General features: G+C 35.0%; 1 protein-coding gene across 1 annotated transcript in view; it reads right to left on the minus strand.

The window, feature by feature from the left end:
• Nucleotides 1–25,778, minus strand: part of CSMD3 (CUB and Sushi multiple domains 3) — a 406,730-nt gene that overhangs the window by 208,662 nt on the left and 172,290 nt on the right. Inside the window, exons 8-12 of the mRNA XM_068167989.1 lie at nt 19,194–19,271; nt 13,714–13,801; nt 12,326–12,450; nt 7,420–7,541; nt 1,134–1,237 (exon numbers count right to left, since the gene is read on the minus strand). Coding sequence (XP_068024090.1) covers nt 1,134–1,237; nt 7,420–7,541; nt 12,326–12,450; nt 13,714–13,801; nt 19,194–19,271 — 517 coding nt within the window. The remainder of the gene's footprint in view (nt 1–1,133; nt 1,238–7,419; nt 7,542–12,325; nt 12,451–13,713; nt 13,802–19,193; nt 19,272–25,778) is intronic.

The following is a 25,778-nucleotide window of genomic DNA, read 5'->3' on the forward strand; positions in this document are numbered from 1 at the left end:
AGTTTTCTAATTATCAGTGGTGACTGACAGTACATTTTGGGAATATTAAAACCTTTGGGAATATTAATCTCTTTGTTTTGTGAGAGAGAATTATTCCTGTGATAAACAGCAATTAGTTTTTTTACTGTTCCTTTTTTTTTTTTTTCTGAAATCTGTTATAAATACATTTTTAAAGTACATACAGTTTTCAGGGATAATATTTCTTAAATAGTGGGGAGAAAGTGCCATTAAAAAATGCACATTCTCAGGGACTGAAGTGAAAACCAGAGGGTCTTACAATTTCCTGGGTCCTCTTTTAAACCCTTTTTGTAGATAGGGGTGAAAGGAGCCTTCTTCCAGTGTTTTGGGATTTCCCCTGATCTCCACAACATCTCAAAGATTATGGAAAACAATCTTGCAATGATATCAGCCAGTTCTCATAACAGTCTTGGGTAAATAACTTCTGGATCCATGGATTTGTAAGAGTCAAGCTCCTGTAAGTGTTTACATACCAGCTCTTCCTTCACTGACAGTGGTGATTCTGTGCTTGCATACACACACACACATATATATATATAAGTATTTATGAGTTCACATGTCCTAAAAGAATACTAACAGATTATAAGATCCTATTAAATATCCAGTGCTGTCTGATTTCTACTCATATGTGGTTTAGGTAATATTCTACCCAGGTATTCTCTGTAGTAAGTTTTTTCACTATGCTAACTCATTTTTTTGATTTACCTACAACAGTCATTAAGTGCTTAAAGATCAAGATCCAATATATATCTTTTGTTGTAATAAGCTTGCTAGGAGATTGTCAAAGTTTATGCATAAGTCATCCATTTATGTATTTTTGATTGCGTTCTTACACACTTAATTTGAGAACACATGTCTAAAAGAACAATAGACCCTAAAAACTTACATGTCTACACAGAAATACAGACTGTCTTTCAAGATTTCTGATTTTAGTTTATGTTTCTATTCTGATGTCTAGATCATCTCTTTCTCACCTTCAATAATTATAGACAAATCAGTAAGATTAATTTCCTTTTGTTGAGATTTATCAGATTCTAATCACTACATGCTCTCATAAAAAAAGCATATTAAAGGTATTCTGTACTGCATGCAAACTGTTAGTGCAAAAGACTTACACTTGAAGCACAGTTTTAGGATCACCCACTTCTCCTCCATCACCAATTGTCAGTGTGTCATAGCCAATCTCCAGATCAAATTCTTCAAAATTGATCTGAATAACCTAGAAAATAAAATAAGTAAATAATTTTTTAAAGAAGGAAATATACTTGAAAGATGAGTCTGAAAATAAAAGATATTTTCCAATTAACAATTACTTGTAACTTCAGCCTAATTACAATAAATTACTGTAATTAACCCAACAAATTTTTTTTATTAAATATGAATTACAGTAAGCTATCCTTACTCTCCTGACCTCCTCAAACCACCATCATTTCTATTAGTTATGGGGTTGTTACAGGTTCCAAACCTTCCAGATAAATGCTTTACATTTTGATTAAGATATACCCCAAACCCAACACAACTAATTACACTTTCTGCAGTGCAATTGTCTTCACATAAAAACTGAATAACTGTACTTCATTGAGCAAACGCAGTCAATGTAATTTGATCCTGACATCTATTATGTGGCTCAAGGAAGATAAAACTGGATCAAAGCTAAAAGTAACTTTCTTATTTCACAAGCAAAACACAGCTATCAGAAGCATGGGAATTTTTTATATCCTGTCATTTAAACCCTAATACCCATATTTAGTACTGAAGGGTAAAAAATTCACCTCCATTTTATGAATACAATGTAATTTTCAAGTAGAGCAAAATTTAACGATATTAGAAAATAAAGCATACTGTTCCCACCTCTGTATCCATCATGCTAACTCTGGCTTTATGAAAACAATAGAAGTTCCTCAATCTTATACAGAAAAAAAATAATAAATGACAGATTACTTATGTGTAGGAATTGTTAATACTTATGTCTGCAATGAATAGACTTCATTTATTGTTATAATTGAGACCTGAGAATGTTTGTGTTTAAAAACTGTGGAAGTCAGGCTGACGGATGAATATCATGTCCTTGAAAGCTCTTATTACTTTGTTACACTGAGCTTGTCTGTTTGAAGAAGAGGTTCTATCAACAAAAGCCAGTACAGGCAAATTGGAGAAACTGATGTATGTTCTGAGGATTGTAATCCTACAATCAGTTATTTATAAAGGTCATTTAGAATTATTCACTTTGGTGCCACAATAATTCAAACAAAATGTATAGTCCTTCCTTAGACTGAAAACAAATTACTAAGGGAAAGCCTTAAAATGGAAGGATAACGCATTAAAATAACAGCATGAAGAGATTCTGTTTTGATTTTTCATGTTATAGTTTTCTGTTTGCATAGAAGTATGACCTGTATTGTGTTGACTTGTAATTACAAGAAGGGTCTCCAAAATTGATTAATCACAGGAATACCATATCAACATTACTAAACCTATGAAGGCCCAAAAAATGTAGTCTTCTAAAAAAGTAAATAAAACTTGTAAGTAAGACCTTCTACAAAGCAACAAAAAGAAATAATAATGAAACACTTTAATTAAACTACCAAATCACAAAAGGAAATAGAGGAGGGTAAAATAAATCATTAAACAAACACATTGTCTCAAATTAGTATCTTTTCCAACTCCACAAATTATTATAGAACTTTTGCCTTGTGAAACAGAATATTGTCTTGTGGGTTTGGTTATTTTTTTTTTTACCTCTAAGTAATTATTTCACTTTTTTGGTTCTTTTTTGGTCATATTTTATTATATCAAATACCTCAACGTGTGCAAATGCTGTCCCATTTTATTTCTAAGAATTGCTAGTGAGTGTATGGAAAACTAGATTAATTTCACTCATTTTTATTAAGCTACTAGAAAAGAAGATAAAATCCTTTATATCAAGGAAAGGATATGAAGGAAATGCTTGGTAGCAGCTTCTTTAATGTGGCATACTGAGAACAGAGTAAGTAAATTATGTACATTTATATCTGGTGGTAGAAGGTAATGAAAAGCTGCTGTCTGATTGGTAGGTTTACCTCCACAATTTTCCATAGAATCACATGTCCGTTCATCAAAATAATTGTGTTATCATATATTTAATTATAGAAGAATAGTTTTAGTAGGAAAATATACTGAATCTATCATTTATTATAAGAGTGAGGCATAATTTTATTTAAATTATTCATGCTGAGGTATAATTTTATTTAACATTAATACTACCAGGGAGCAGTTAATCCTGGAAACCAATTCCAAGAACATTAAAGGCAAGAAAATCATCAGGAGCACTCAATATGTCTTTACCAAAAGAAAGTCAAGATGGCCAACTTCAATAAGATTCTACAATGAAATTATTCTTGTGGTAGATGGATAGAGTGTTTGCCTAGAGTTTATGCAGGCCTTTGGCATTAGTTCCCATAAGATATTTAAAGACAATATGTTGGCTGGGTTAACAGAGACGCAGATTCAAAACTGGAGGAAAGTCTGGGCCCAGAGAGTGGTGATCAGCAGCACAAAGTCTAGTTGGAAGCCAGTAAGTGTCGCCAAAGGAGTCAATAATGGGGCAAGTCCTGTTCAACATATTAATTGGCAATGTGGGTGATGGGGCAGAAGTTTGCGACAATATTAAAGTGGGAGTATCGGCTAATGTGCCAGAGGGTCATGCTGACATCAAGAGAAACCTCAACAAGCTGGAGAAATGGACCAACAGGATGCTCAACAAGTTCAGCAAGGGGTAATGCAAGCACGTACACATACCTTCTAACTCCCATTTATCACATTCAAAAGTTGATGCTTTTCCCTCACTGTTGAACTCATTAACTTCCCCTCTTAGAAACAAACAGATTCCTTTTGATGTTCTCACTCTGCTGAGACAATCTTCCCTCCCTCCACATATATATATAGATATATATTCAATTACAGTATACATGTAGGTGATTATTTTTGACTGGGTCAAAATGTTCATGATCAACATGGAAGAATAGTGCAGTTAACTCTAGAAAGAAATGGAATGTGTCCTGAACAGAACTGAGGTACTTTTGACACTTCCTAGTTTTATATAGGATAAAAGTGTGTACCTCCCATTGATAAATACATTATTAGGTTTTTTTAACCTGTATGGATGAAAATCAAGATTGTGGTTAAAACATACATTTAAGAATGAGCTCATATTTTCAAGTCATTTAAGTGACTGTAACATAGACAGTATATCTTTGACACAGGCATAGGAAAAGTCATGTTGCAGACATTTGCTTGTAAACAGAGCTGCAGTATGGTGTATTTCAACAGGCCTGACCAAAACAGACATCATATAAAAGAGTGTTTGAATTCACGCTGAAGTACCCAGCTTGCTTGAGATTTATACTGTTAACATGAATAAATATGTTTAAGCTTGACAGCAAGTTTAGGAAATGTTCCACTGACAGTTTTGACATGGTTAACAAAATAACACAGCTGTGGTACATTGAATATAAACAGTCAGCTTTTTGCTGAATTTGTTTGGCTTATTTTTGGCTTAGCCTAAAAGTCACAAAAACTCAGAAACAAAAAGATAAAATATTTGCAAGAGGAAAACAGCAACATCATGACATAATGAAGGCAGAAATGAAGATAAGTATATAAGAAGATTTTGGTTTTTTAAAGAATAAGAAATAAAATTAGAAACATTAATATCAAGGACAAGGAGCAATGGATATAAGCTGCAGCATAGGGGGTTCCACCTCAACACATGGGGGAGCTTCTTTATTGTAACGGTCACAGACCACTGGATCAGGCTCCCCAAAGACGTTGTGGAGTCTCCTTCTCTGGGGACTTTCAAGGCCCATCTGGAAGCGTTCCTCTGTGACCTGAGCTAGATTGTACGGTCCTGCTTTGGCAGGGGGTTTGGACTCGATGATCTTTTTGGGTCCCTTCCAACTCCTGACATCCTGTGATCAGTTCAGTAATAGCTGCAAGTTATGGTTTCCATAAACTTCTCCAGACTTACAGAATAACATGGAAGGATTTTTCCTGATATTTTGAACAATTGCAAGAGTTTCTCAGAAAGTTAAGGACCAGAGGAGTTGCACACAGATATCATAAATTTTCAGTAGGCTCGCTCTACTACTGCGACAAAATTCAGATTACAGATTTCCTACAAATATTTTGCACCCTCACAAAAAAATAAAACACCTAAGTAAGAATAGTAATTTTACATTAAGTTCCTTAGCACTGGGACAAATTTACTCCCTTAACTAAACAAGAGAGATACTACAAAATAGTATTATTGAAAACAATATGGAAAATTTGTAATATTTTCATTAAGAATGAAATAATTAAATTCACCATTCTTCTTTGGCAAAATAATTAGGGCATTTGAAGCACCTTAATTTAAGAATGCCTACACAAAGAACTGCCATATCATTTTACTCAACTCCTCTAGCAGGTCATTTGCAGATCTATAATCTACAAATCGACATGCTTTTCAGTTTAATTATCACTGGGGTTTGTTTTGTTTGCTTGTTTTGTTCTGGGGTTGGTTGGTTTGGTTTGGTCTTTTTTGTTCCTATGATGTGCATATAGATAGCAGTGTAACAGACTTCTTTCCCTAACTCTTAGGGAACCATTTGTTCCCCAAGTCATCAAGTGTTATCATTCATTCAGTGACTCAAAATTAACAACAAAGATTTTCTGAGAAAGGTCAAGAAACAGCTGCAGAATTTATCACCTATGGGACAAAGACAGAGACTCAGCATATTTTTGATGATCTATAAATTGGATTAGTTCTTGGAACAAGGATAAAAGAACCAACCCTCCCTCAGACTGCCTTCTCTCTCCCCCATCTACTGTTTTCACCACTTGATTAGGTATGTTTTTTCAAAGAAAGAAAGAAAGAAGGAGGGAAGGAGAGGGAAGGAGAGGGAAGGGAAGGGAAGGAGAGGGAAGGGAAGGGAAGGGAAGGGAAGGGAAGGGAAGGGAAGGGAAGGGAAGGGAAGGGAAGGGAAGGGAAGGGAAGGGAAGGGAAGGGAAGGGAAGGGAAGGGAAGGGAAGGGAAGGGAAGGGAAGGGAAGGGAAGGGAAGGGAAGGGAAGGGAAGGGAAGGGAAGGGAAGGGAAGGGAAGGGAAGGGAAGGGAAGGGAAGGGAAGGGAAGGGAAGGGAAGGGAAGGGAAGGGAAGGGAAGGGAAGGGAAGGGAAGGGAAGGGAAGGGAAGGGAAGGGAAGGGAAGGGAAGGGAAGGGAAGGGAAGGGAAGGGAAGGGAAGGGAAGGGAAGGGAAGGGAAGGGAAGGGAAGGGAAGGGAAGGGAAGGGAAGGGAAGGGAAGGGAAGGGAAGGGAAGGGAAGGGAAGGGAAGGGAAGGGAAGGGAAGGGAAGGGAAGGGAAGGGAAGGGAAGGGAAGGGAAAGGAAGGGAAGGGAGGAAAGGAAGAAAGGAAGAAAGCAAGCAAGCAAGAAAGAAAGATGGATGAACTCCACACTGAATTTTGTAAGATTAGAAGGAAAAATGCATAATTTCAACTAAATGGCTTCTGAGATATAATCAAGTTTTAACTGAATCTTCTGATTAACTCAGGTGTTAAGTCTTCTAGGTCTCTCTGATCAGTTAATGAGGCATGATGCAGATGGCAATATAAAACAGAAATTAGGAGACAGAATATATCGTCCTACCAGAAAACACAGATGTTGATAGCCCTTTATAAAAAATTCCTGAGCTGCACAGATATTTTTTACTGCATCTAAATAAGTTTATTGTGCTCAGTTCAGATAAAATGACACACCTGGAAACAGAATATAGCCATTGCTGCCATGTGCCTAGCTCCTGAATTTAAAGACAACTGGTGTCATTACTTAGCTTTATTGCTCTACTTTGACTCATCTGGCATTATCAGGATTTCTAGTACTTTTACTCTACAGTGCAAGCATAAATTATATGAGTTTTAACATAGTTGTTCAGGCAATGAAATAAATGACACAACTTCAGAATTATCCTTCATGAACTAAAAGTGAATTGATGAACTTCAGTGATTTTTCAAGTAGTCTAAGACAAAGCATGATTTAAACATTCGTACATACAAAAAATCCTTTACTGATGATAGGACAGTATTAGTGGACCCATGACATAGCTTCATATTATTGGGTAGCTGCTGCTGGGAATTCATTTAGATAATGACGTAAAAACAGGATGGCATATACTTTTCATGGAGAAAAGCAAAACACTCTTGGGGGAAAAAACAGGTTTTAACACCTGTCCATACCCATTTAATATCAGCCATTTCTTAAAAGTGTCTGCAAGGCACCAAATACAGCAGCTAGACTGTAGAGGCAAACTGTGTTAGTGGAAGATGTCATGGTCCACATGTCGATCATTTGCTTTGTTTAAATAAGACAAAGCCAGAGTTTTAAATGTACCTTGTTAGCATTGATAGCCGTGATGACCCACACACACTGAGCATTACTGTCATACTGGAATGGAAAATTGGGTGATGTGAAACTGCCTCCAGGTCCCTGAAGATTGGATCCACAAGTCTTGACTGCAAAAAGAAAGTTGACCTTTTAATACATGTGCAAAATACATACAGCAGATTCATAAATCAACCCCTAACATATTAATCAAGATGTGAAGGATTATTGACATACTATTGAAATTGAAGGATTATTGAAGTACTATTGACAAAAAGTAGAACTACTTCTTGCAAGATAATGGAAAATTCATCTTTAGTTATTCTAACAGAGAAAAGTGATCAAAAGATGAGGTTTCATTCACTGAAAAAGATAAATATGAGAAGCTGAAAAGGTGAAGCTGTTAGCTACACTTATTTACAATTTATGAAGGCTTCTGATCTGACAACCTAAAATACCGAAATGTTACAGGTTAATATTGAACTTCTTTCTGATAGAAGGGAGAAAAACATAGAGCTTTAGAGTTTTGATGGCTATATTTGATCTCATTGCATTTATGACTGACAAAGAAAACACATCTGTGGGGTTTGGCGAGTAGCAGGGTACTTCAGGAATACATACAGCGAAAGCAACATTTTGCTGTATTATGGATATCATATTCTAATGTACAAATATTTTACATTCAAGTTTGTAATCTGCATTTTTCCAATAAAACACAATCAGAAATATTATGTAATGTCTTTCCCCAGTAATTTAGATTTGCCTCTGAACCTCACTACTGTGTTTTTTCCTTCAGTATCCTGATTTTTGCTATGGTCCTACATTATTTATCTGAATAAGTATCACAGGTTCCCTGTCTCTTCCTCGGATTTTGTGTGAATCAGATGAAGATTTGTTCTCAGTCACTGCAACCTTCAAAGTGCTAAGATTTTTTTTTTATTATTGATTATTAGAAATATTTCTCAGACACATAAGAAGTGGTCCACATAATCTTTTTGCTTTATTTACAATAACAGAGGAAGTATATAGAATTTACATTGACTTAAGACATTCTTTAACAATCTTTCTGAATTCAAGTGTTTAAAAATCAAAAATCATTCTAGTCAGTGAAATAAACTGTCAAAAATAGTCATATGAAGCAAAAAAAAACCTCTATTCTAAATTTATCAGAACTCAATTAAAATATACAGCATTATTTGTTTCTTTTTCTACAAGTAATGCATATTTGTAGCTTGCTTATCAACTGGGTGATCATGATTTAAATGATCAATCATATCGCTCCTTTAGTTTTCTCAGATACAAAGAATTATTTAAAACATACTTTTTTCTTTCTACAGATTATATGAGCTACTTCAAAATATAGTACTGTTTGTAGAACTTGTTGCTGACTTGCCAAAGGACTTATAAAAGACAGCATTCATAAATGTTTCACAGGGTCTGAGAAACAACCAAGCAGAAAACAGGAGCAGCAGGCATGAAACTAAAAAGGCTAATCCACCAACCATGAATAGATCTATCTGTTTCATTTCCTGAAACATAAACGAGAGGAAGAGATTTATCAACTGAAAATAGTTGCACAGAGTAGATAATTGTTTTTGCTTAAGCAAGTTGACTTTGTAATAATGACAAGGTCCTGTAAGGGAATACAGAATCCCATGGCAGATAAATAAGTAGGGTCTCAATCCTGACATGTTTAAACTTTCTCCCTTGAATGAAGTCACAGAGGAGTCAATGGAAGCAGTCATGTTATTACAGTTATATGTATTAAGCATTTATTGGGATACAAGAAATAACTAACTTCAGAAATCTTAATCTTTCCAGTAAGAGACTTCAAATATTGAGCAAAGATTCTCATGTCACTTTTTCAGACATTCTCTTTTTCATAAAGGATTGGAAGGCATTGCTTTTTTTTCATTCTGAGGTCCCATAGCAATGGTATGCTACAAGAGCTGCATGAGGCCTCTTAAGTCACAACATATTTTTAAATCTCTAGCTGAAGTTCAGGCTTTTATAATATACTGATCTTGAACAAGGCCAACAAGGGTCCAAGAGGATGAATTCTCTCTTAATTGTTAATAAAATGCAGAAAGAGACTGGTTAATTTTCAGCTACTGCTTATGCTAATTTCTTTGCTTACCTACAATGTGAAGTAATACTTTCCTTACAGGTCCAAATTCTTTTCACTATAGCTTGATGTAAAACACAATGGAGCAAACACCTTGATTTTATGCTTTATTTCTTCCCAAGTTCCATCTACCTGACCAATTGTTATTTCACTGGGGTGATACAAGCCCCTGGTGCAGCTTGAGACTGTGGCCTTTTGTTATAATGGAACATGAGGACACAGTCTCAAGCTGCACCAGGGGAGGTTTAGGCTGGATGTTGGGAAGAAGTTCTTCAGAGAAAGAGTGATTGGCCACTGGAATGGGCTGCCCAGGGAGGTGGTGGAGTCACTATCACTGGAGGTGTTTAGGAAGGGACTGGATGGGACACTTGGTGCCATGGTTTAGTGGATTAGATAGTGTTGGATGATAGGTTGGACTCAATGATCTCAAAGATCTTTTCCAACCTGGTTAATTCTATTCTCTTCTATTCTAAATTAATATATATTGTTTGGTCTGTTTCCTTTTTCTTTTTTTTTAAGATTAAAAAGGAAGTATAGCTGTTGGAAATTTACATGATATTCCAGCTGCAATTAATTCTAGTCAGGATACCTGGTATAACTTTCCAGCTTGCTCATAGCCTCTTCTAGAAGTCGAAAGGTTCAGAAAAAGCCAAATCTCCAGGGAGTCTAAAAGATGTTAATATTACACATTTTTTGGAAGAGACATATCAGTTTGCTTTCTCAATTTTTTATTACATTTCTCCTGTAGAAATTCTTCAGACTTATTCCAGATTCACTTTCATGAATATGATCTTATGCCAGTTCCACCTGGAATTGCATGATAACTCCTTAGGAGACTTAATCTTTCATTTTTGGCAGGCAGTTATGCTCAACCACTCATATGCCCTATGAGAACAACTCCTTAGGATTTATGATGACAAATCAACGTATCTAACCTAATTGGAAAGTTCCTGTTTAGAGCTCTACCCAACTGCAGTACACAGATGTAACTAATTACTGATATCCACATGCCATTTTTTGAAAAATGTATCATTACTGTGGGACTTTTGGTGTGTACACAATAGCATTTATATAAGGGAAAGAAAACAATAGCAAGTGGTACTGCTCAAATAAGAAGCATCACATGACAAAAAGCTGCACTGTCAGTGATATTTTGAAGAATAACAGGTGAAGTAGCTAATAGACCACCTGTTCCCTCACTATCTGTAGAGCTATTATCAGTTCACAAGAAAACACTAATTTCTTGCACAAAATAACATTTATGCATGATTTTCCAATTTGTCTTCCAAATTATTTGCATACAAACACACAAATTCAACAAGCAGATGTGCATATATTTTTGTAGCTCTTTTCTTCACATTGCTATGTGATACTTATGCAAAGTTCTTTCAAAATGCTCATTGTATGTTCTGTGAATGAAACTTAGAGAAAACATGATTATTAGTCTAGAAGAAATGCTTATATTCCTGCTTTAGTATATCTAAGAGTCTAATTGAAATATCTTGTTAATCAAAAGATCAGCAGCCTTAATGCAACTGATGACACTCTAAAGCATTTAGTAACTGACAAAGTATAATATCTATACAATCTGTCTGTCAGCCATTCAGAGTGACCCAGAGAGACTTTGCCAGTCATTAGAATAGATTAGACTAGTCTAGACTAGAATAGAATAGAATTAACCAGGTTGGAAGAGACCTTCAAAATCATCGAGTCCAACCTAACATGCAACACTATCTAATCAACTAAACCATGGCACCCCATCCAGTCTCTTTCTAAACATCTCCAGTGATGGTGACTCCACCACCTCCCTGGGCAGCACATTCCAATGGCCAGTCTCTCATCCTGTGAAGAACTTCTTCCTAACATCCAGCCTAAACCTCCCCTGGAGCAGCTTGAGACTGTGTCCTCTTGTTCTGGTGCTGGCCGCCAGGGAAAAGAGATCAACCCCCACCTGGCTACAACCTCCCTTCAAGTAATTGTAAAGAGCAATAAGGTCTCCCCTGAGCCTCCCCTTCTCCAGCCTAAGCAACCCCAGCTCCCTCAGCCTCTCCTCATAGGGCTTGTGCTTGAAACCCCTCACCAGCTTCATTGCCCTTCTCTGGACAAGTTCCAGCAAGGGGGGGATGGAGGGTGGTAAGTTAATTAAATCAAACACAGACTGAAGAATGTAATTACCCATTCATACTTAACATACTTTGATACCTATTTAGAATTCAAAACTTACACAAAAGTGAAAAGCAATATATTTTACAATCATTTATGTTTGATGGCTATAATTCCCAAAAGCTGTAGCATTTGGACACCAAATTTATTCATCAAATATATATATATTTTTTTTTTTTTTCCCTCTTCTATTTTACACCCTTTCTCCATTTGGTCAGGATCAAAGGCAGGTATAGACCTAGTTAAATATTCCTTATCAATCCTAAATTTAACTCCTTCTCATCTTAGCAAATACACAATGATTATGCTTCAAGAACTACTTACTGTATATTGAAGCACTGAAAGTTTGAAATCTAAATTAGTGAGTCTTAATATTTAGTATATCATACATTTTCATGAGCTTATTATGAGTCAAATTTCATAATGTTAAGTTTCTAGTTAAAATAAACATACTGAAATACAGACAAATGTCATACTAAACAAGACAATAGAGGTGGGACCTTCTTTGCGAACAAAATAGAGATACTAGGATTAAAACTTCGGGTATTTAATTTAATAGGATTGGCTATCAAACAATAGCTAGATGTAAAATGAACAAATTACTGTAAGGGTAACAATCCTCTTTACCTTTACACACAGGTCTATGATCGCTCCATGCAGCAAAAACTTCAGCTATCCTCTGACAGGTGATACTTTTTGAACCTTGTAGCACATAATCTTCATCACAGGAGAATTGTACTGTTGCTCCCAAGCTAAAATAATAAATAAACAAACACATAAATACATAAAAAGAATAAACAATCCTTTACAAATAAATGTCAGTTCTTTTAGGTATGATGGTCCTGACAAACACCACAAATATGTAATTCAGTAATTTTTGCTCTTAGTGGTAAAAGTCTGCAGGCTATGTACTAGACTGACAGAGCACAACATTCAGACCTCTCTGGGCTCACTTTGGCCAGAGCTAGTTTAAATCTCCTTAACAGTTGCTTGAAGGTCAAGGGATTATTTCCTGACCTAACTTCTTACTTTCATACAGTAAGGGTTTGAGAAATTAGGGTACTGTGTGACAAACAGTAGCTATTTATGTTAATTGAAGCTAGAGATATAAGGGAGTTATCTAGATGGTTTTCTCAATCTTATAGTAGGTACTACTAAAGTTCTATGTTTCAGTATTAAAAACATGACAAATCCTTGGAGAATTAACTTATTCTGTAAAGATGCTTGCACTCACATGACAAAGACTAACATTTTACAATAAGAAATGCAAACCACAGTATTTTGAAAAGGCTTTCAAAATTAAAATATCATAGAAGATGAACATATTTCCTATGAAAATATCATAGGAAATGAACAAATCCTGCACTATTCTTATTTTTAAATGGCCTAATATTAAATATATTTCTTTTATATATAATAGCTAACACAAGTTACTTGACCAATGGCATTCCCTGATCTAGGCACAGCTAATACTATTGATGTTAACACCTCTAAAGCACTAACACTCTGATAGTCTGTGAAAACAGATAGTAAGCTTTGTTCAAAAGGGGATAAAGAAGTGCTGATATAAAGGCAAACAGAATGAAGTAAAAAAGTTTTAATAGCATTTGTACTTTTTAATTTCCCATTGATTCTGTGTACATATATATCTGTAGATGAGGCTTTTAAAAAATCAATTTGGAAATCTGAATGCCTCAGATTTTTAGATAGGCTAACACTATATGGATTTTTAGGACAGGCAAAGAGAAGATAGGAACCTCATAAGAATCCACAGAAAGAACATGTCCTCTAGGAAATCACAAACAGCAAATAAAGAGCACTTGCACAGATCTACCAAAGGTGAATCCTATGTCATCAACTACAAGTTATATTCACTACATAAATTTATGCAGAATTCCATGTTATTTCTTACTGAGTTCAGTTTTGAAAGAGTACTTAGACAACAGCAATACGATTTTGCGTATGCATTTTCTAAGTTCAATGTTAATGACACGACGGTAGGATTTATATTTTACCTAAAATCTGAGCCTATCCGTTTTCCATTTTCTGGTTCTCCAGGATCTGGACACAAATTGGATGCCTGTTTAATACCTCCCTCATTCACTGCAAAAAACAAAACAACAAAACAAAACTAAATAAACCACAACCAAAAAAGTTTTCAGGTAATATAGAGTCAAGCAAAGAACAAATAAAAAAAAAAAGTGCATTATCTCCAGTTTATGCCCTTTCAAGCAGATATTTCTACAGAATATGACCACAAATAAAATCTGCAGTTTCACTAGATAAGTTTCTTTTCCTGATAATAATAAAAACACATTTATTTTGGTCATTTTGTTTCCTTTTTAAAAAATTATACTAATTAGCTATTTTGTTTACTTGTAATGTTATTGAAACCATGCTATTACTATTCCTTTAAAAAGCATTAACATTTAAAGGAGCGTTCATCAAGTTTAAGGTTGTAAGATTTTACTTTGAACATAAGCTAATAAATGTCATCTCCTCTAAGTGCTGACCTTTTCTCCTTCAATTATAATAAAACCTGAATGCACAGGCTCATGATGAGAGAATTGTCCTTAATCAGTATCGGAAATGCAGATACCCCCAAAATATGAAGGTAAACTCGAAATGCCACTTCAATCTGCATATATTTATTATACAATGAACTAAAATGGATTTTCAGAGACAAACTTTCTCTAAACCTTAAGGTGAGTTTTCCTGGAAATTTACATGTAGCAATCTAGCTCTCAAACTATTCAACTACCCTTTTGCTTGTATTTTTCAATGCATTATATACTCTGTTATAGTTTTTACAGCCTGTAGATCACACAAACAATAATTTTAAGCCAACACAATTCTATTGCTTTTGTATTTAATATTTGAATTTCATTGAACCTAGAGATAGTAGTTTCCCAAAAGAGGTTGGTCCTCTATTACTTGGTAAATTAATAGACTGATAGAAGAAACTTTTTTCTAACCACAAGTTGACATAGCCAGCAGATTAAGGGAGGTGATTCTTCACCTGCACACCGCTCTGGTGATACCCCACCTGGAGTACTGTGTCCAGTTCTGGAGCCCCTATTACAGGAAGGATTTGGAGGTGCTGGAACGCATCCAGAGAAGGGCCACAAGGATGATCAGATGGCTTGAGAACCTCTCCTATGAGGACAGACTGAGGGAGTTGGGGCTGTTCAGTCTGGAGGAAAGAACACTCTGAGGAGACCTAATTGTGTCCTTCCAGTATCTTAAGGGGGCCTACAAGAAAGCTGGGGAGGGACTTTTTAGGGTGTCAGGTAGTGATAGGACTAGGGGGAATGGAGCAAAAGTAGAAATGAGTAGATTCAGATTGGATGTTAAGTTTTTCCCCATAAGGGTGGTTGCCCAGGGAGGTGGTAGAAGCCCCATCCCTGGGGGTTTTCAAGGCCAGGCTGGATGTGGCTCTGAACAACCTGATCTAGTGTGAGCTGTCCCTGCCTGGGGGGTTGGGAGGGAAGGGCATTGGAACTCACTGATCTTTGAGGTCCCTTCCAACCCTAACAATTCTATGATACTATAATTCTATGACACTAAGAGATTTGTACTAAGCAGAAAAGATTTTCGTCTTCAGTAATTTTATTCCTGAGGAACTAGTCCAATGGATTTACAGTATTAGATTTTAAATTTCTGTTAAAGTCTGCTTATAATTAGGCAAATCATATTATGTCATAAATTGAGTGTACCTAAATTGAAAAGAATAGAAAAAGTACTTCTAACTATACTTCCAAAGGATGGCCATTACATTTCAGCTTTTAATGAAGGACAACAATATTCAAAATATTTGAGGGCTTTCCCTTGCTTGAAATTTGTCTTCTATGCGCACAAAAAGAGAGGAACTGGTTTGGTATCCCTGAGGAAGTCAAAGAAAATGTTGCAGAGGGTTAAAAGGAAAACAACTTGGCATACCGCTTAAAAAACTTTCCTGCTCAGCCCTTGACAGCTGTATCCACAGTATTTAATCTTTCTCTGCCCTGAAGGACCTTAAACATGTTCATGGTTGTTCTAATAGCAAACCAAAACAACCTCTGTTTATCTGCATCTCTATTCTCAGAGGACTTCTGGGTCAGCAGGGCTGTTCCGTAGAGCCATCCATATTGTCATGCTTCAGTGTTTTCCTCGCCTAGTATTTGTAGTGTGGTATTAACTGTATTTCTTTGAGATCCATATATTCATATACATATTCATATACATATATGGATCTCAAAGAAATACAGCTCCATAAACTGAATTTCACAAGGCCATCTATCTGGAACTTGTTGGATGAGCATGTAGAATAAACTCTCCTAGACATATCTGGATGATTTTCTATAGTTCAAAAAACTATGACTGGACCATTATGATTCACTGAGCAATGCAGGAGGGGAAAGGAAGTATACCTCAGAAAAAGTAGGGGGAAAAAAACACCTCATTTTTCAGACAGCCCTTTCACTTTTCTGCCATTGAACATATGTTAAAACTATTGTGAGGAAAGGATTCATGATGCCTGATAATAATATTAAAGGAATTAAAATAAAATGGTTCCATCCTGAGTCTGTATCATATATTTTTGCACACAGAAGAAAATCTTTACTATTAAAGCTGAAATATTTCCATGTATTGCAAGCCATGTTATAATATGTCAAATGATTATTTTGTTGTTGTACACTTTATTTCCCCATAGTTGGATAACAAAGTGAATATTCAAATAAAGGAAGATTATTCTGTTGAATTTCAAAGCACAAGAACTATTATGCAATTTAATTTCTACCAAAAAATTGAAACTTGAAAATTCTGACATCTGAGTAAACTTGCTTTCTTAAAAAGTACTTTATGAAATGGATTTTTAAAATAATAAAAATATGGATGCATTAACATTCATGACTAAAAATAAAAAGGCTTATGCTAAAGAAAATTAATAAAATAATTACAGTGGCAAAATTAAAATAAGACAGACCACAGTAAAAATGCAGTATTAAAAGTTATAAACAGAAGTCATCAGACTGATTTCTGATTTGATCCCAAATCTGAAATGCATTTAAACATAAACTTATGTCCATTGGGGTCTCTGTTAAGCAATTAGCAAAAAATGAATGTCTCTTTTTTTCATTTTTAATTGATGCTATCTTCCACAACACAATGTTTGATTTTTCAATCTACTGAAATACATCTTTATGCAGATCCATAGATATCTATCCATGTTTGCTAGTTTTACACTTTAGATAGTCGTGCAATGAAAGCTTTTCCTGTAGTAAAGTAAATTAAAGGCTTCTCTGGGAATGGATGGTTATTCATTCATGATCTCATCATGAAACTGGGAGCATGAAATTCCAGAGTTCTAATTCAGATTTAATTATGTCCCGCAATGATATTTTCGTTAATCTGAGCACTTGCAAAACGAAGTTGATGCATACTTAATTCAAAGTGTGTCCTCATACCAAATATTATCATTCTGGCTTTAGCATGTGTAAATTGCTTACGCATTAGTATTGAAAGTTATACAACTGATATACCAGAAAAAGTAAAATAGGAAAAGAAATATACATGAATAAATGTTAGATGTTAGTTTCTAAAGACATACTTCTACTACAAGGAATAATACAAAATAGATCTTCACTTATTTCCCCTAACAGTTGATTGAATGATGGTCATTCTGTTTTTTGAAAGACCCTATCTGTCATTGTAATGTAGGTACATATCCAGATGAGGCCACAACAGGAAATTTATCTAAAGTCAATAGATAAATACATTGGCTTTTCATGAAATATTTCCTCTTCAATTTCCTCATCTGCCAAAATGACTAGCTAAACAAATGCTACATCACAATATAAAATCGTAGTTATATTTTGGTGACAAGATTATGGTAACTAAAGGTACAAATTTTGCCTCCGCTTGCTCTTGACTCATATGGATAACCTATTCTGCACGACCAATAAAACAAGATACAGAAGTTTTCAGCTTTACACAGAATATCACAACATATAAAATTAAAGAACTTAAAAAATAGATTGATAAAATTCATCATTAATTTCATAAAAATCACCTTGAGATATCACAAATAGAGAAGCACAAGTCTAGTGCTTCTCTATAATCTGCAGTTACTATTAATGTTTATATGGTGGGATAATTACAATTTGTGCAAAATAGTTCCTAAATAAATGATATGTTCTGTTCTCATTTGTAACTATAAAAACACAGATGGACCATGAGACAGACTCCTCAGTGATGGACTTTGTAAACACTACCATAATAACTTTACTTTTCGTTGTATTCTAGTTCCAGTCACCCAATATGCATAATAAGAATGATTATTTTTTAACATCTTGATAAAATCTTTCAAATGAAACAGAAATGTTTTAAGGAGCTACTTAGGTGTGATACTTGGTTAACAGAACAGTTGAATATGGCAATATGCCATTATAAAACTGAACAGAAATGTGTTCTGCTTTAGTTTTCTGACTTGGTAAATGTTAAAAGGCCTTGCTGCTTGAAGACACCTTTTTGTAAAATAATCATGTCTCACATGTTGGCAGTTTAAAATCTGAAACTGAAAAATTCCCTAAAAGCTAGGCCAATGAGCCCTGGTAAATTCTGTAAATGGAATTATTCAATGGCACTTTAAATAAATAATAAAAAAAGGGCAAATATGTCCAGCCTAGGAGGCTTCAATAGCAAGTCCTTTCACTCCTGTGAGGAATAATGAGACATGATACGAGCAGACACAGGCTAAACATTGAGTCCATCTTTATTTTAACCAATTATTTTGCATTTTTATGACGTGATTCTCGTCCAAAAAGTAGTTCTATAAACATGGCATGTTCTTTTGCAGAAGATAGCCTCTTTAATGGATTTAGAGTCACACCTTTTTAATTTGTATTGGGATGTTGCCTGATTCCTCCTTACGCTTAAAAAATCAGGACTGGTCCCCCCAAATGCCAAGCACTTTCAGTTTCTATTTTCTGCAGTTGAAATTGAAGGCACTAAGCATCTCCAGAATTTTTAAAACTGCAGTTAATTAGCCAGTTCAAAATGTCAAAGTTAGTGAAGGAAAAACAATTTTGGAAAGTGACCTTGTGTGTCACGTGACAAACGACACTTTTACACTTGTAAATGTACATAGTCTTCGGTTTGCACAGCCTTTTGCTGCTAAGACTAATTTCCAATTAAAATATATCTCCTGTCCACAGCTAAGATTTCATTTGACATCTGAGAGGCTGAATATTTCTTTCTCTGCAAATACTGCCATTTTGTTGAGTAATTACTGACAAAATACCATGTCTTTCTACAATGCCAGATTTATAGAAACCTGCCTTTAGAGTAGAACAATATTTAAAAATTCACCATGCAAACAGAAAAAAAAAACAAAAACAGATTTAAGTCAGTTATATCATCATAAATGTATAAATGATTTTGAAAACAGACAAGCAACACAGCACAAACGTCACTCTTGCACTAGAAAAAAGTAACAAAAAAGGAGTACACTCACAGATAGAAAACTTGTTGCTGTTGTCTTTGCCTGGAAACAATTTAAATCCTCTAGATTTAAAATCTATGGCCTTTTTCACTAGTTAAAAAAACAAACAAAAACATGTATCAGGCAATACATTCTAAAATATTTGACAAATTTTATCATGGAAGTATATTCAAATTAGAGTAGAAACTACCTAATAATCTGTGTACCTTTGATGGAAAACCATTTACAAAACCAAGTACCGAGACCAATTTATACACCTGACAAAAGAAAGAAGTAAGATCTGTATCTTAATTTTTCTTTTGTACAACAAAAAAACATATAGACAGAACTGTTTATTTCCACACATCACATAGTTGTGTAAAATGTTGTCCCACACTCATTGAACCTGGAAAATTAAAAGAACCATCATCATGTTTACTCTAAAACTGTTGAACAGTTGAATCTGATCCAGTGTTTCTTTTGTATTAAGAAACAGGAGTGCTTATCCCTTGCCTTGTACACTAATACAAAGAAAAACAAAAGAAAAAGAAAAAAACCCAACAAAATAAAAAAAACCCTGCAGAATAGTATAGATGCCTATTATGACATTTTTTTTTTAAAGAGCTAGGGGTTTTTTAATTCCATTATTCTTTCTAGTGATAAAGAATTTAAAAGAGGAGTTAAAAAAGAAGAGTTGCCCATGATACATCATTAACAGCACACTGAAATCCAATATGCTCAGATCTGAATTCCATAAGAATCTATCACAGTATCACTTAGGTTGGAAAGGACCTCGAGGATCATCGAGTCCAACCTATCAACACAGACCCCATGACTAGACCATGGCACCAAGTGCCACGTCCAATCTCCTCTTGAACACCTCCAGGGATCTAGAATAACAATTCAGAATAATCCATAATCCAGGACACATTCTGACAAGGTTTAATCCGTACTAGAAATGCGCACACATACTTGGTCTACGTAGCTTGTCTGTTACTTAAGATTTGTAAAATTACATTAAAAGCCAGTATTATTTGGCAAAAGACAAAATAGAAGTGACAGTTGAAAAAATTGCAATGTTTTCTTAGCCATTCCCTTTCTAAAAGGAAATATCCTCTGAAGATCTACAGGAATTCAGATGACCTCCCTCTCCCTAAAGTATCTGCACTAGTTGTTTTCAAAATATACCTTAGCTGTGCTCCTAGGATGAGTATGGAATATTTTCTGTTTAGGAAAAGTTGGGATTTTTTCATCTCTGTTTAGATCAGAGACGAAAGAAAATAAATAAATAAATATCTGGATTTTAGAACTAGATTATTAAATTAAGCATATGGGGATAATTTTCTATTTTAACTACAGATTTAAATGCAAAAAATTAAACTAATAATAATAATCTACTGTTCTAGTGTTAGTCCTGCAGTTGCTCTTCTTTCTAATTTATGAAGTTTTATTTGCAAAGTGTGATATAGAAGGTAGATGGGTCCCACCTCCATCCTTAAGCTGTCAGCTGGTTTATTTCTGTGAAGTCCTTATTTTGGGCTGGCTTTGTCCTAAAGGCATACCATATGGCCTCAACATCTTTTTGAATTAAAACAACTAATAAAAAGAGTTTTAAAAAACAAAACCCAAAAAAACCCACCAAAACCCAACTTAACAAAAGGTAAGAGAAAAAAAAGTAAGAACAGAACAAACCAGAGCAAGAAACCTTTTCTTTCAGTCATTATACTCAAGTGCCTTTATAGATTAGAATATTTAAAAAGGCTATGGGAGAAGATGTTTTACGTTGGCTACAAGCAAACACTGCTGATAAACACAGCAGAGATTAAAGGAACTAGATCTAAGAGAACTTACAGTGAGAAGTTAGACAGTATACCATTAAAGAAGTTGTCAGCATCTGTTAACTTCTTACAAAATCAATTAATAGAAACCCTTCCAAGAGACATAACTAGTGAATTAGCAAAATACTACTGATTTGTTTTTTTTTAATAAACAAAAGTAATCATTACCATTCAGAATAGCAGACCAAGATTCAGGATAAAATAGCACACTACTAAGACAGAAAATGTATGGGCTATACATAGGCCATGATGATAAATATTTCTACACTTCCGGTGGAACAGACCATAGTTTCTTCTAAATACATAAAGGCAAAACGTCAATTTTCTTGTGTATCATAGCTAGTGGTCCTGGGAAATACATTATTTGCAGCACAAAGGACCAATTGCCACCAAAAGCTACACTTTTGATTTTAATTTTTAACTCCATACCAGAAGCTTTTCCCTCACAACATATTAATTGAAACTCATAAGCAGTTCTGTTCTCAGTGGAAGACTTGGACTCAAGAACTATTACAGCCATAATGGAATAAGAATAATGTTCTCTCATGTGTGAGGTTTGTATGTTGCTATTTCTACATTAATATGAATATAGTAGTATAAATGTAAGCTTTTTCTGGTCTTCTCTGAGCATCAGCATGATACTGTAGAATCACAGAATCAAAAGATAGACCTAGCTACTTCTCCAGAACCTTAGTAAAAGATGAGTGGGCTTGAATACATGATCTCAGGTGCTGGGATGGGTGCAAATAACTTGGGTCACCAAAATTGGGAAACCTAACCCTAACTTACGGTAAGATTTCATTAGGGAGATAATGGTCCTTTATTTTCAGAAATCATAACAAATTCAAGAAGGAAGACTGTTTTGGGTTTATTCCCCACCATGTATCTACTCGTCTTTAACAACCTAAAAGTACTACCTATGCTTTATATACACAAGAAAATCAATTAGCAAGGTCTAAGAGAGAACTAAAAGCAGTTACAAGAGTGTCTTGATGAATACATTAAAGACAATAAGAGATTTTTTATAACAAGTTGCATCATTTTGCTAAGGATATTAAATACCACTAGGAAAGCAAGCAACCTAAGATCTGTGAAGAATCTTTATCCTATGAGATTTTTACTTTTAACTGGGTTTGTATGCTGATTTTTTGAACAGTATCTTCCAAGTACACTCTGAAATAGTTATAGAAATGTACTTGGTCTAAACATGCCACTAAACTGTGTGCCAGGTTGCATATACATGCACGTCTATATGTAAATTAGGCATTATTTTGCACATGTTCAAAACCAGTTTTAACATACACAGGACAGTAAATATTGAAAGTGGATTTCACTTCTCAGTTTCACCTCAGCAAACAGTGAAGTTGTACACATCTCAGCTAGTCCACAAAGAGAAACACACACTGTAAGAGCTCAAGCCACTTAATTCACCTTGGATACCTATTTTCTCTCAAGAGACAAGTTTAAACTTTTATACATTCATTTATCTCAAGGACAATAGTTCAGATGTGATAATGCTACAAGCAGTTAAATATGATCAGACTAGTATGTTCACATATATCTGAACAGTCAAGAGCCTGGGAGATAGATTAGTCCAAGAAAAAGTATGGTACTCCTAAGAAAACCTACTGGCGTAGATAGAAGGTAATGGTAAGATTCTTCAGTGCTTTGGGGAATAATACTGCATAAATTAAAATGGATGTGAGCCCAAAGCTTCCTTTATTCCTTACCCTTCAATTCATTTCAGAATCAATCAAAAAATAAAACTGAAAAGTTAGAAGAAATAAATCAGACTGTTCAGAGACCAAACTTTATCAGTTAAATCTACAATAGAGTAAATGGTCAATAGAACACTCATGTCATTAATTATGTAATTGGGAAGACTACAGAAATCTAACTTAAAGATAGGATTTTATAGATTTTGACTATCTGACAAAACCACCTGCCTATTAATATAACGCAGGGAGAGGCTTAAAACTTTCTTTAATCCTACCTCAACACATATTGCTTGTAAGTTGATTAACTGTTTTTAATTTATAGATTTAAAAGTGAGCAAGTGTGTTTACATTTTTAATTTTAGGGGGCAGAAATGCTGGTGCACATCTATAAAAATCAACCTGGGATAATCTTGAATGTATTTTTGGTAACATGTCCTGATGAAATGGAAACAGTAGCAGTAGAACTGTGTGACAGCAAGATTATGTCCAAAAACACTGAAAATTGTTTAGATATTTATGTTCATTGTTGCTGAGTTTTTTCCTCTTCAAATATTTTTTTATATATTTATATATATATACATATATATATTAATATAAAACATAAGATTACAATCTTGTTTTTATTTTAAAGGCCAAATGTTTTCTGCAAATATGCAAGATGGAACTGAACACTTTATTGAAGAGGGAAGGATACAAAGTCCTGGTATGGAAGGGTTTCACATAGGTTTTGCTGGACAGATGAGTGAGCTAACAGTGCACAGTAATAAGACAAGGATTCACAGGTTCAAACTTGAACATAGAAGATTTCACCTCAACATGAGGAGAAACTTCTTTACAGTAACGGTGACAGAGCACTGGAACAGGTTGCCCAGGGAGGTTGTGGAGTCTCCTCCTCTGGAGACTTTCAAAACCCACCTGGATACATTCCTGTGCAGACTATCCTAAGTTATCCTGCTTTGGCAGGGGGGTTGGACTTGATGATCTCTTGAGGTCTCTTCCAACCTCTGATATACTGTGACATGGCAAAATCAATAGACAGACCAGACTCATGTACACTTTTCAAGTGGTAAATTTATATGCAAGCTGCAACATGCTCAGAAACTTTTGATCAAAATGGTCTCTCTCATGTAGGATAAAGAAAATTCAAGCATTTACAGGGAAAGTTTTAGATGTGCAGGGAAATTAATAAAATACTTTCTTAATTAATGTTGATGAAAAGTTTGTATAGTTATGTACATTCACATGCACCAACGCTATATACAACCACCCATATACTAATCTAGACAATTGCTACATTTTATATCCAGACTAGGTGATACTTTTAGAAAGGACCTCAGATAAAAAAAGAATCTACGTACATATATTTTAAGCATGTATATTATAAACAAAACACAGATGTATGATTCCCCTACTGACCTTAAACTCAATAAGCTCTCAGACACAAGAAACTAATTTTGAATGCCATAATTCTGGCTTCAGAACAAAAGTATAACCTGACATCTACATGAGACACAAATTTCGAGTTGAAAAATTAACTTTTAAGAGATGGATCATCAATGTATATAGCCATGTGAACAATATCTACTTAAAACACCAAAACCCCACAAACTCAGATATTTAATTAGGCAACAGCATTTATGTAGAATCTGTCCTGCTTGTCCTGTCCATGTTTTATAAATTTCCAAATGAAGTCTAGGATACATTCCAAATGCTCACAACTAAAACAGCACACTGCTACACAGAACAGGCACTCAGTTGCATTACTACAACTACACAGAGTATTAATCTTGGAAATTTGGGCCCCTCTGACCTTGTATACTTGGGTGTAGCTCAAAGTAGCTCCAACACTGAAACAGCCTCTCTCCTCACCTGAGCCTTTCTCACATTATACTCACTACCACTCAGTTAATGCTGATTGAGAAAAATACCGTAACATCAAAGACATTATTCCAACATTGCACATACAACTCTCCTTACATCACATCTGCAGAGATATAAGATCATCTGAACAAGTAGATTGCATATTTGACTGTACCTAAATGATTGTATGGGATTGTATGGCATATACATAAAATCCCATATAACATGTTTTAAAAAAATGTGCAATATCTCTAGAAATAAAAGGAAGGGTTTGTGCCCCTTCACAATCTTTGTATTCTCCTGTTCTGACATTTCTTCATGTGCTTCTCATCTTTGACATTTATTTAAAGACAACTGCAAAAGATTATCTTTGAAAATGTCTGAAATAAAAATAACTTTTAAAAGAAGTTCTAGAGTGAAAGGTTTTGTCTCAAGATATTTTTTTTACATCTCAAGCTTGTGAGAACAATGAAAAGTCACTCTTTCCTTTGAATTTCAATTGTCAACATCCTTCTCACCACATTACTATTATTTAGAAATGAAAATCACTATAATTTGTTTACTTTTCACTGCATCCAGATCTTAAAGAACACAAGGTGACATTAAAAATAGTTGTAGACTCAGAATTACATGATCTCATGCAATAATTGTATTTGCTGGATTTATGTTATCCTAGAAACAATAATTAACACATGAACTGCTTTCTCAAGAGTCATAGTATCATAGTATCATTCAGGGTTGGAAGAGACCACAAGGATCATCTAGTTCCAAACCCCCTGCCATGGGCAGGGACACCCCACACTAGATCAGGCTGGACAGAGCCTCATCCAGCCTGCTCTTAAACACCTCCAGGGACGGGGCCTCGACCACCTCCCTGGACAACCCATTCCAGGGCTTCACCACTCTCATGGTGAAGAACCTCCTCCTCACATCGAGCCTGAATCTCCCCACCTCCAGCTTCATTCCATTCCCCCTAGTCCTATCACTGCCTGAGATCCTGAGAAATCCCTCCCCAGCCTTCTTGTAGGCCCCCTTCAGATACTGGAAGGCCACAATTAGGTCACCTCAGAGTCAGAATACATTTGTTTGCAATACACTCTAGAACTGATTCTAACTTGTGCAGAACAAGCAATTCACTGATTATTCAAGAACTCAGCATCTCCCAGTGGAAGATCTTACTTGTAGCAACTGCCATTTCTAAA

The sequence above is a fragment of the Melanerpes formicivorus genome, unplaced genomic scaffold, assembly GCF_026170545.1.
Source record: "Melanerpes formicivorus ecotype bairdi unplaced genomic scaffold, bMelFor1.0.p_v2 SCAF_128, whole genome shotgun sequence".
In the NCBI taxonomy this organism is placed as follows: Eukaryota; Metazoa; Chordata; class Aves; order Piciformes; family Picidae; genus Melanerpes; species Melanerpes formicivorus.